The sequence below is a fragment of the Cetorhinus maximus genome, chromosome 10 (genome assembly GCF_964194155.1).
Source record: "Cetorhinus maximus chromosome 10, sCetMax3.hap1.1, whole genome shotgun sequence".
Taxonomy (NCBI): domain Eukaryota; kingdom Metazoa; phylum Chordata; class Chondrichthyes; order Lamniformes; family Cetorhinidae; genus Cetorhinus; species Cetorhinus maximus.
The window spans coordinates 43,552,133-43,565,394 of NC_135888.1; the positions used below are offsets into that span (position 1 = coordinate 43,552,133).

At 43.1% G+C, this 13,262-nt stretch overlaps 1 protein-coding gene across 4 annotated transcripts in view; it reads right to left on the minus strand.

The window, feature by feature from the left end:
- Positions 1–222: 222 nt before the first annotated feature.
- Positions 223–13,262, minus strand: part of pnpla7b (patatin-like phospholipase domain containing 7b) — a 317,033-nt gene continuing 303,993 nt past the window's right edge. For all 4 annotated transcript variants that reach the window (XM_078550357.1, XM_078550360.1, XM_078550356.1 and 1 more), the window contains 2 exons: positions 11,625–11,731; positions 223–5,837 (listed from right to left, as the gene is read on the minus strand). In XM_078550357.1, coding sequence (XP_078406483.1) covers positions 5,775–5,837; positions 11,625–11,731 — 170 coding nt within the window. In that variant the 3' untranslated portion in view covers positions 223–5,774. The remainder of the gene's footprint in view (positions 5,838–11,624; positions 11,732–13,262) is intronic.

Here is a 13,262-nt window from a genome sequence, read left to right on the forward strand (position 1 = left end):
GCAAAACTCTGTTGAAACCTATCTCCCAGCCCTGTCCCTTCCAAACTGAGATAACTGAAATTGTGTAGAAACAAGACGGCCTCAAAGTGCTGCAGGAACGCTCGATCTGATATCCATGTTCATGACGTTTGTGTGTGGAATGCTGTTGTGCTGAGTGACTGCCTGCGTAATTCCTGTTCTTATCTCTGATTTTGTATTTTTTTAAATGACTTTCAGACAGGGAACAATGAAGAGGTCATCTTTAATGGATACATAAGGCACATGGGCACAATAGAAAGGACACTGAAAATACTTGACGTTAATTACATACAAGTTTCATACAAGAAATAGCCATCACGTAAACTCTCTTTATATAAAAGTTGTCCATTCATTGCGCCAATGACTGAGGCTTGTGCTAATGTTTCTGTCCTACACAAGCCCCTAAATGTATTTCTGTTCTGTTTTTAAAAGCTGTTTTAACAACCTGTGCACAGTCTCCCAGCTGCTGGTGGTCAGGCACCTCCTCATAATTCTTTTATGTCTAATGTTCTTTGTCCGTTCTCTCTTCTCCCTCTGCCCCCCACCCCTGAAAGACTTTGGAAGTGCTTTTTGATAGGCAAGCATGGCAGCCAAAGCTCTCACAGCAAGAACCCAGTAAAAGAAATAACCAGTTTTTGTGATGTTAGTAGGGGAAGGAATGTTGACCATCATCCCCAGGAGAACTCCACTGGTTCTTTCTAAAATGCCTGAGGTCTTTCAAGACCAACCAAACAGGCAGCTGGAACACAGCTGAAAGACAGCACCTTCAACAATGCTGCATTCCCTCCTTCTTGCATTGAGCTGTCAGATGAGAGTGGGGCTTGAATTCCTGCCCACATGCCTCAGAGATGAGAGTGTTACTATTGAAGGCACTTACTATTCAAGGTACAGTTCCTGAAAGCTCTGCCAGCCTTCTGGTACCTTGCTCAAGTGGCAATTCTTTGTGTGTGAGCTTTGACAGTGGGTGATGATCAGCTTTGATGGCATTACAACTGACTCTAATTTTGTCTCTTCTCCAGCCCCTCCAGACACACCCCCACACTTCCCAATATACAATATATGCTTCCAGGAACTTTTCCCATTTCTCCTTCTCTGTTCAGGGGACACCGTGACCAATGATAGCTCCTCCCACCCACCCCACAGTATGTTCCAACCTAATGATACACAGCCATGGATTGGACTTAAACCTTCCTGATCCGTACCGTCCATTATCATATCACATTGTGTATTTAGATAGTGTCCTGTCTTCAGTAGATTGATCAATCTACTGAACAAATGCTAGGCTCCCAATCAACAGGGTTGGTGGCCTTCAAGGGAGATTCTGGTCTTCGTAGTCATGGATACTATTGGTGCTTCTCCTTCGTTGACCCACTGGAAAATGTTGAGAATGAATCTGAACAACAGGCACATCAAGGCTTCAACACACTAACAGACTGCCACCCATTAATAATGCAGGGGCTTGTCAACTAAACATTAAAGAAAATACAAGAAATGCTTGATCTTAAGACAATAAACATTCTCTGTGCTTAACAAATTAATAGCCCATAGTTACAGAGTTAAATACATAACATTCACCTCTTTCCATTCAAACTCAGGCAGTGATTAGAAGTAAGATTGCCCTCTCATTTCAACTCACTGAGTCTGGGGGACACAGGGTTTATACAATTAGGTACATTGTTAATTACATTAAAAGAGCTGAGACAGGCTGGGCATTAACTGGAATTTTTATTCCCAATTCTCCACCTTCTCCCATCTCCCAATAAATGGAGCAGAGGGTCCCTGTTCACCTTGGCAGCTTCCCTAAACCACTGCTCTGTGTGCTTTCTAGCAAAGGGCTTGGACATTCAAAACTCGGCTGGCAGCCCCGTTCCAGCAAAGTGTTAATACATCGAGAGAACCAGACATGCCTTTCCTCAGCAAGAGCACAGGACCGAACTTGTGTAATCACCGGTGCCCTCAAGAGCTTCGTTGCTGGGAGTTAGACACATAACTCCCGAGCAGCTCAGTAAAGACACTCCACTGCTAAACTGCCAGCCTACAAACAACGTTACGTATCAGACAGGATGTGGACAGATAACAATATTGGTATGGGTGTAAAGGTCAGGGCAGCTTCACCTGCAACCTACCCTTCATGCAGAGTCTTCAGTTTTAAATGACAGGGGGCTCTGGCCCATTCTTAATATACTCCCCACACCCAACTTAATTTGATATTGAAACTCTCCCATAACAAATTTACCTAACTGAAGGTAAAGCAAAACATTTCAGAGTTATTAATTAAGACAGTGCTCTAAGTGGTTTAAATGCTTTTTTGTTTTACCATCTCTGGTGGACTGTGCTCTGGCAGGAGTTGTGGGCAGCCTCACATGGGGGCAGGGGTGGGGGAATAATTCTTCCATTGTCAAGGCACTAGACACCAGTTAATGATCACCAGCCTCTCAACTCTGAACAACCCAAGGTTCCATAACATTAAATATTGCATTGATTATTGCAACAAATAAAAAAGTTCCTTCACCCAGCTCACAGCTACAGGAACAGACACAAATTCTCTGCGACCGTGCTTCATATGTCAACAATCTTTTTGGCTATTAGTATTTTTTGTGTGTCGTTCACTCATATTAAGCTTTTAACTTGCTTCAGGACTCTGATTACATGATGGAGAGGCATGATTTATGGAGCATGACTTGCCCCTTTCATTCTCCTTTGATGGAACTGGCAGGAGATGCTATTAAAGGTTCACGTGTTCCTTTTAATGGTTTTATCTTCAACGTTTTAAAGAAAGCAACCAAAAAAAAACCACAAGTGGAATCATTGTTAAGACTCCCTAAGACTTTATCATATTCAGGCTCCTGTGACAGAGGATGAACAGTTTTCTCTGTGGGATTCCTGCACTCATTCCCATCACACAATAAATCTCAGCTGCTCAAAAGTAAACATATTCTTCATACATCGAGCTGGTCCATCCTACAGATAGCACAGGCACAGCTAGTTCGCCAAATTTTAAAGAGCTAGTGTGGGCTCCTGGGAATGCTGCAATGAGATGCCTGTTGCATTAGGGTTTGCTATCTACCGACTGGTGGTGTAGCGAAGGGAGCTCCCCCCACCCCACTCTGATCCTTCTCTTCACTGTATCATTAACTGGGGGTTAAAAAAGGAGGACGACAAAAGGAATAGTTGTGTGCCACTAGTATGGACACCCAGTACAAGCAGCATTGGCCCAGGTTTGGAAGCAGGTTATCTGTCTAGGTTGTTTGGAATGAGACAGCGACCTGGTTTTTCTACATCTGCAACTGTTAGCTCATGGCTTTTCTGTCCATTAAAATGAATGTGTGGGGCTGGGGTGAGGGGGAATTGCAGGTACAGAAGACACAATGTAAACTGCAGCAAATATCTGTCAGGCAAGAGAGGGAGGGGGGGCCATGCACTTTTGGATGGATGTGTGTGCACATCAGTGGATTAAAATACCAGAGATTGAGGGGGACTAGTCCGTACCGTGTGTATATATATATATATATATATATATATATAATATATATAAAATATATATATACTGACTACGTTCCCAACTTTTTATATACTGATATCCTGCAGAATGATGGACTATTTTGCAATAATCACTTGCTGAATGATTACAGTTGTTGATCCTGTTTTGGGACACTGACAGATAAGGAGATGGACCCAAAGGATACAATGTCTTAAGGGCACAATTGATGCTGCCTTTTAACCACATTGTTCTCTCGTCTCCTTGGTACATTTTGCCTAGGCTATTCAGTCAATCAACTAGAACTCAGGTACGGTTTAAAAACTACAAAGCACACACGGGGGGGAGGGGCGGGGGAAGTCAAGCTGCCTGAAAAGGGACATGAGCCCTGTGGTGATTGGCACAATTCAAATGCCAGGGAAATGCACCCAATATTTATCAGTAGTGCAAGTATTACACTCTGGAAAGAGTCATCATCCTGCTGTCTCTATCTTTTCAGAACAACCCATATCTCCACACAATGCTAGACCACTCTCCTCCAAGGGAATCTGCTGAGAATGGAAATACTGCATCGCACCACAGGGCACAAAGGCAATGTGTCAAACTCAAACTGCATTCAGCCTGTTTGCTTCCTTTAATTTGCAGGGGTAGAGAAAGTTGAAGGGAAGTGTTTCTCAGCACCAATTTCATTTATTTAATCTGAGGATTTGGCAGCAGGGGGTCGGGGAGGGGGGGGGGGTGGTCAGGAGTGCAGGAATAGCCTCTGAACGTTGCAGGATTTGGGCTGTTATAGATTCCACCAAGTAATGATGGGGCAAGTTGACTCATTTTACCGGTGCTTAAATTTGTGGCCTCATGGTAGGGGTTGGAGGGAGCCTCAGATCTGTGTCTGCTCACTTCTCAAACTGAGCCACATGGGGTGATTGGCATTGGGCAGGGAAGGTGAGAGGCATCAGCCAAGGCATTCACAGAAAATCGCACTTTCTCCCTCGACCACAAGAACAAAGTATCCTGAAGTGACACTGTCAGCCAGTGCGAATGTGGACAAACATATGCCAGTGTACAACAGTATGATAGAGACACAAGCAGTGTTTGGTACCTAATGGTTGGGGAATTTGGCAATATATCAGTTTCCATGGTGACAATGAATCAATCACAATGCTACGACAAGAAGCTGCAATACACAAACTGGGGACTGGAGAGCAGTGATGGTTTGAAATGCAAGAATATGAACTGTACCCTTTATACCCTTTACCAAGATCCATTCTGATCTTTAGCTATCTCACTGGAAGCAAACAAATTATTGGCAGTAAATGGAAAGGATGGTGAATAGGCCTGATTCTCAGCACAATACCAGGGACAGGCACTTAGTGTGAAAATCCAGACAAGTTTGAAGTGGGTGGTCTGGGTTCCAAGGGCAGTGGGGGAGGGTGTAGCTCAATCATTCTGAAATGAAAACAGACCAACGAACAAACAAAAAATGACTAGCTTTCCAAAGATGTGTTTTCAGAAATCCTGCATAAAATGAAAGATATGCATGGCATTTTTTTTACCATCCTCCCACAGCCCAAGCAGAAGAAGGGTGAACCACTCCATACAAGGAAGGAAAGATCAGAGGGGGAAGTGTGAAAGGGCTGCTGTCTTCTGCCTCCTACTGGTGACCTGAAGAGCAGTATTTTGGCAGAGGCCTGGCAACAAGTCTCCAGTCCCTCCTCCATTGTCCCTGCAGCTGCAGGAGTGCATTGTAAGGCAAATATAAACTGCTGAACATTGTGTTTAAAAACACACATTCACTTTGGCAGAAACAAGATTAAATGCTACATCACGACATTCAAAGGAGAATCATGTGTGGAATTAAAGTGCTAAATGAGTCTGTGTGACTCTTTTCCGAAACCTTCTAGCAGATCCATTGATGGGGGAAAGATGGGGTGTTTTTATAAAGTCCTGAAATAACTCAATATACATTGACATGCTAAACATCATCTGATTTAAGTTCACAGTCTGAAAAACTACTTCTGTACAATTTGGTTTACGAAACAGGATCTAAGGCCTCAATTTCACACACTCATCAATTGCTAATAGTAAGGATGTGGCAAGCAATGTTGCCATGACAACCTTGCCACAAACACTCTTGTCCTCCCAAAGAAGTTGCAATATGAAATGGAGGAGGCTATTTGATTAGTGTAAAGAAAAATGTGGCAAGAAACAATAGGATTCAAAACAAGTCAACCCGTAGCCATGCCAGGATACAGCCTGTGAAGGCTGGTACTCCATTCCATTAGGCCGCAGTGCTCTGAGCTTCAGAAGTAGAGATGCTTTCCCTGAATTCACACTCTTCATCCTGTAACACACAAAAAAAGACTGAAATTATGCTGAGAAGCCCATCTGCTGAACCTTCAGCATGTCTTTGAGCAGTAGGCCTGATCATCAGTTAGGCCTAATTGCCATGGTAACAGCAGCAAGGCTCTTATTTAGCAAAGAACATCCAAGTTAACCAGAGATGCATGAATGGAATTTATGATGTGCAATCCTGAACTCAGGGCAATAATTCAATTGATACCTCACCTAGAAACTCAGGCACACAAATACAGGTACTAAATGGCCTCCAAAGCCCTTATATGGCAGACAGGAAGCGCCTCAGTACGAGTCAGAAGTGCACCCCACATTATATTGGTGAAGTTCCAAACGTCAGTGTGCAGTGCCTAAAACAGGTGCTAGGTCCCTTATTTCCATGCACAAAGGGCCAAATGTATGTTTGAGCCCCCCCACTGAAACTGGTTTACCCTGAGGAAACCAGCACCCACGTTCAGGAAAACCAGCTTATCGTGCGGCCTAATGAGCATTCCTGAAAGGCCACATACAGCAAGGTAAGATTTATAAATATATTTACCCAAATGTGGAGCTGGGAGGAGCAGGAGTGCAAAGAATGGGCTGCTCCAGCCTCCCACCCAATGGACTCTGATAGCAACCAATCTCCAGCAGTCCCAGCCATCCACAACCCCACGTCCAAAGAAAGGGGCCAGGTTTCTAGGTCCGAATGTCTCCACTAAAATGCTGTTGGAGGTTTTAACCATATTAAGTGGATTAGAACTGGAAACAGAGGATAATCCACTGTATGATTGAGTGCGTCTGGTACAACTGAAAATAATCCCCTGCAATGCTGTCAATCTTCTGCAGTATAATTATGAACAAGCAAAGCACCTCTTCACCTTCGTGTGGTATTACAACATATGCATGGTGCCTGTGAAATAGTGGCATGTCCCATGATGTTACACAGTGAGACCAATCAGGAATATGCTACAAATCGGGGCAAGTGACTGAAGGGGTGGTCAAAGAGGTGGGAAGAGCAAGGCAGAGGTGTTTAAAAAAACATTCTACATTGCAGATCCCTTGCGAAGTATTACGATAAATAACTCAGCAGAGCTTATGTGAGATATAACTAGGACAGGCACAGAGTGAGACAGAAAACAGGACAATGGGAGGGTGAGGGGTGGGTGAGGGAAGGACAGGTAGAATACACAAAAGGGTGTTGGGAGAGTGCAGAAATATCAGCTTAGTCCTTGGATGGGCTAAGTGAAACGCAGACGAGGTGAACTTTACTGGTTCAGGCAGAGAGCAGGAAAAGGCACCAATATAGTTATCAATATATCAAAAACATGGTGAGGGAGGGGTTTTTTGAGTAGGATTGGAACAAAGACTATTCCATGGATTGGCAGAGATAGTTGGAATCCATGTGGGTTCTCGCAGCAACACCTCTTATTTGGGCAAAGTGAGTGGAGTCAAAGAGAGGTTGTTCAACATGAGATCTAGTTCAGGCTGGCAGTGGAAGAGGTGATCATGGATGGAAACTAGTTGGGTTGCTGATCAAGGAAAAATGTCCACTTTGGACCTAAAAAGGATAGAACAAGGCATTTTCTAAATGGTGTAAAGCTAAAACCAGTAGAGTCCAAAGTGACTTGGGAGTCCAGGTACATAGATCATTAAAATGTCATGAAACAGTTACAGAAAATAATAAAAAGACTAATGGAATACTGACCTTTATATCTAGAGGACTAGAACACAAGGGGGTAGAAGTCATGATTCAACTATACAAAGCCCTAGTTAGAGCACACCTAGAGTACTGTGAGCATTTCTAAACATCACACTTTGGGAAAGATCTACTGGCCCAGGAGGGGGTGCAACAGAAGTTTACCAGAATGATACTTGGACTCCATGGGCAGAATTTTGCCATTGGCAGGGGTGCTCAGTAAGTCGATTGCTGCTCATGACCGGCACCACACCGTGATTTCACGCTGGCGGGCCAATTAAGGCTCGCCCAGCATGAAATGCAAGCAGCAGCACTCAGTGCTGCCTGAGTGGGAGGGGCGGGGGGGGGAGGAGGGCAAGTGGGCTGAGTGCGAACTTCACCCATGCGCACAAGTGAGTGCTGCATAATCTCCCTGAGGCACGGAGCTGCCTCAGGGAGATGAAGAGATATTTTTAAAAAATAAAAATGTTATGAAACATGTCCCCTCATGTGACTCTTTGTCACATGAACAGGGACATGTTATTAATGAAAAATTAAAATTTTAATTTTTTTTATTTGCTTTTGGAAACCTCATCCCACCCGTGGATGAAGTTTCCAAAAAAATGCAAAGGCCGCTTGGCCTTTTCGCCTGCCCGCCAACCGTTAGGTAGGACAGGCAGTGAAAATTTTAATTTAATTAATTACTTAATGGCCTTTAATTGTCACCGGGCACACTGCAGGCTCTGGCACATGCCCGCTGACAGAACTATCGGGCGACTGCACACTGACGTCGGCACACTTGGCGACATCAACGCACGTTATTTCACACTCAAGCTGGTCAGGCACACGCCTGCCCGCCAAGCGAAAATTTCTGCCCCATGGGTTCATTTGAAGTATCAGGTGTGGCTGAGTTGGTAGCATTCTCACCTCTGTGTCAGATAGTTGTGGGTTCAAGTTCCACCCCAGAACTTGATCATAAAAATCAAGGTTTACACTCCAGTGCAGCACTGAGGGAGTGCTGCACTGTTGGAAGTGCTATCTTTCCGATGAGACGTTAAACCGAGGCCTGGTTTGCTCTCTCAAGTGGATGTAAAAGATCCCTGGCACTATTTCAAAGAAGAACAGGGGACTTTTCCCTGGTATCCTAACCAATATTTATCTCTCAACCAACATCATAACAGCAGATTATCTGGTCATTATCACATTGCTGTTTGTAGGAGTTTGCTGTGTGCAAATTGGCTGCCTCAATTCCTACATTACAACAGTGACCACACTTCAAAAGTACTTCACTGTCTATAAAGCGTTTTGAGACGTCTGGTGGTTGCGTAAGATGCTATATAAATGTAAATCTTTCTTTATTAATTTAAAAGGAGAGATTATACAACTAAAACTGTATTCTCTGGAATTTAAACAGTTAAAGAGTGATTTGATCGATTTTTTTCAAGATATGAAGGGGAACAGTTAGAATACATAGAGAGAAACTATTTCTGCTGGTTGGGGAGTCTAGGACTATAGTCTAAAAATTACAGCAGGACCTTTCAGGAGTGAAATTAGGAAACACTTTTACACAGAAAGTGTGGTAGAAGTTTGGAACTTTTCCATAAATGCTGATCGATGCTAGATTAATTATTAACATTAAAATTGAGACTGATAGATTTTTGTTACCCAAAGCTATCAAGGAACATGCAACAAAGGAAGATATAGGGAGATAGGTCGTAGATCCACTATGATCTCATTGAATGGCGGAACAGGCTCAAGGGGTTAAAAGGCATACTCCTGTTCCAATGTTCCTATATTACAGATGGAGGTCATTTGACCCATCATGTATGTGCCAGCTTTTTGAAAAAGCGATCCAATTAGTCATCTTCCCCTGGTCTATCCCCGGAGTCCTTCAAATGCATCCCTTTCAAGGATATATCCGACTTCCTTTGAAAGTTACTATTGAATCTCCTTTTAGGGAATGCATTCCAAATCACCACAACTTGATGAGTAAAGGGCTCGACTATAGGCTGATGCCCAGGAATTGGAACAATGCTCCAGCTGATGCCTAGAGTAAAAGTATTTATAAAAGTGATTTATAAAGATTTAGCATAATTCCCTGGCTTTAGTACTCGGTGCCTACATTTCTAAAGCCAACAATCTTGTATGTTGTAACAGCCTTCTCAATCTTTTCTGCCGCTTTCAAAGATCTGTTCACAATTACCCCGAGGTCCCTCTGTTCCTGCATCCCCTTTAAAATTGTATCATCTAATTTATATTGCCTCTCCACATTCTTCCTACCAAAATGAATCACTTCACACTTATCTGCACTAATTTAACCTGCCCATTTCACCATTCTCCTGAAATCTGTTGCTATCCTCCTCACAGTTGCCTATATTTCCACTTTGTGCCATCTGCAAACCTTGAAATTATACTCCTGTACAACCAAAGCCGGGTCATAAATATATATCAAAAAGAGCAGTGACTTGAATACCGACCCACTGCATACTTCCCTTTGGTCTGCAAAACAATTGTGCACCAATACTCTTTGCTGCCTGTCTGTTAGCTAATTTTGTATGCATACAGCAACTGCTCATTTAATCCCATTGGATCTTGATATCCTCAGCCAACAAAAGTCTCTCGATCATGGCCTTGAAAGATCCAACTGTCCTAGGATTCATAGCCCCTCTAATATATTTCTACTGTCCTGTGAGTTTGTGTCCTACACTGGGATTGCACCTCCTCTAGATTTCACTTAGTCTTTTCTTTAATCATCTGAGGCTACAGTGAAATATCTGTACTTTCAGCAACAACTTGCATGTATACAGCACTTTGAACATTGTAAACTGCCCCAAGGTACTTCACAGGAGCATTATCAAACAAAATTTCACACTGAGCCACATAAGGATTTATTAGGGCAGACAACCAAAGGTTTTGTCAAAGGGGCAGGTTTTATGGAGCATCTTGAAGCAGGAGAGCAGGTAGAGAGGCGAAGGTGTTTACAAGGGGAATTCCAGAGCTTAGGATTTGGTGGCTGAAGCACGACAATCAATGGTGGAGTGATTAAAACTGGAGATGCGCAAGAGGTTAGAAAATGAGAAGAAGCTCAGAGATCTCCCGTGGTTATAAAGGTTGGAGGATTCCAGTATCTCCCTCATTTTCTTCCTCTCTTTCCCATCTGCTCCGTACTGTTGGGTTTTTTTTTTTACAGCCACTTGAATCACTGGAGCAGACAGGTGGGTTTAACATCTTTTATCTGAAAAACTGAGCTCCTTCAGTTCTGCACTGAAGTGTCAGTCTAGATTAAGTGTCCAAATATTGGAGTTGGGTTTGAACATACAACTTTCTGACTCAGAAGCAAGCGTGCTACCAACTGATCCAAGCTAACACTCAAAAGTGAAGATCAGTGAGAGTTCGTCTGACTTTTTGCTCATCAGAGATACTTTAACTCTATTATGTCTCTGTCAAACTGAACAGGCTTTCAAGAGCTTCGACGATTAATTACCTGTCATACTCAGTTTTCTTCCTTTCATTTTAAAAAGACTGTTTTAGTCCAGGCAACTGGTTCTCAAATAAAATATTGATTTAGGCATTTTCTTCTTAAAGAGGCCTTTCCGCCCATTAAGGCTTGCAGCAATGTTGTGTTTCAAGAGGGTAGATACAGAGCAACTATTTCCTCTGGGGGGCAGAATCTTAAAATTAGAGCCAGGACGTTCGGGGCTGGAGGGGCAATATCAGGAATTACTTTTTCACACACAGGGTAGTATAAAAATCTAGGACTCTTTCACTTAAAAGGTGAGGGACAATGGGTTTTCAAGACTGAGATGGATAGGTTCCGGTTAGATAAAGGTATCAAGGGATGCTAAGAGTGAGTTATCAGCCTGTGATCTGAGTTATTATTTATTGCGGCTGTTTTGAAGCCAGGGAGTGCTGTTTGTGCAGCGACTGCAAACAGTAGGAATGGCAATAATAGAACCAGATAAATAAATTCAAGATACACAGCAGGTTTGTCAGTGTCTTCGGGGGACAAACAGCTTTTAAAGGAGCAGGTTCTCCCACCTTCCTCATTCAGGTGCTGATGGGACCAACTGTATGTTTCCAGCATTCACAGTCTCTCTCACCAATACTCTATAGCTCGCTTACACTGTTAGAGATTTCATCTTCATTCTGCTCACTGGCGACACCATCGTAGTCATCCCTCTCAGTGTCAAGAGCATCTTCCTCATAGTCAGTCTGGTAGTCGGACTCATCTGTGGAACAGACAGTAGATGCTCTATTAAAGATAGAGCACTGGCAATATACAGTCAGACCAGTATCTAGAGTGAGCTACTTTTTCACACTTTGGTTGTAAGCCCCAAAGCCAATTCATTGTGGTGAAAATGTAGCACTCATGACTTTCATGTCAATTACCAAAGTTATGACTCATATGAAAGTGTAAACCACATGTCGGCCTTGACAGTAAGTATCAGACTTAGGATTTGAGGGCTAGCTTTAAAAGAAATTTAAAACCTTGTTTAATTGACAGAAGAATCCCCCTTTTTTGCCAATTTCCTCTGCTCTGCAGCTAAAGGCACTGATTCTTGCTAGCTTTGGTTACCATGGATACCTACAGCCCTCTAGTGACTGTAATAAGTTGTCATTCTCCATGTGGAAGTCTCCGCGCCAAGCATGCCAAACTATTTGGCAATGGGAGTCATCATAACTGAATCTTGGTGGTCAAACTTTTCCCAGCACAGGTCATTGGATACGAAGTTTTGTGGAGTGACTGATTCAAAATCTGTCTCCATGTATCTGTCTCCATGAGCTAGCCCTCAAATTCTAAGTCTGACACTTACTGTCAAGGCCGACACTGATTACTGGATGGCAATCACTGGTGGGAATGAGTAGTGAGGAGGATGCAAAGAGGCTTCAAGGAAATTTAGACAAGCTAAGCGAGTGGGCAAGAACTAAGCAGATGGACTATAATATGGAAAAATGTGAAGTTATCGACTTTGGTAGGCAAAACAGAAATGCAGAGTATTTCTTAAACGGGGAGAGACTGGGAAGTGTTGATGTCCAAAGGGACTCGGGTATCCTTGCTCATAAGTCACTGAAAGCTAACATGCCGGTGCAGCAGGTAATTAGGAAGGCAAATAGTACGTTGGCCTTTATTGCAGGACAACTTGAATACAGGAGTAAAGAAGTCTTGCTGCAACTGTATAGAGCCTTGGTGAGGCGGCACCTGGAGTATTGTGTACAGTTTGGTCTCCTTACCTAAGGAAGGATTTACTTGCCATAGACGGAGTACAACAATTAAAAGTCTAATAATGACCATGAAACCATTGTCAATTGTTGTAAAAACCCATCTGGTTTACTAATGTTCTTGAGGGAAGAAAATCTGCCGTCCTTACCTAGTCTGGCCTATATGTGACTCCAGACCCACAGCAATGTGGTTGACTCTTAAGTGCCCTCTGAACAAGGGCAATTAGAGATGGGCAATAAATGCTGCCCTAGCCAGCGATGCCCACATCCCATGAATGAATAAAACTCAGAAGGTGGTGAATCTTTTGAATTCTCTACCCAGAGGGTTGTGGAGGCTGAGTCATTGAGTATATTAAAACCAGAGATCAATAGATTTCTAGATATTAAAGATATCAAAGGTTAGGAGGATAGTGCGAGAAAATGGCATTGAGATAGAAGGTTAGCTATGATCTAGCAGAACAGGCTCGAGGCGCTAAATGGCTTACTCCTCCTCCAGTTTCCTCTGTTCCTATGTACATGGAACTATGCCCCAGCTTGGAG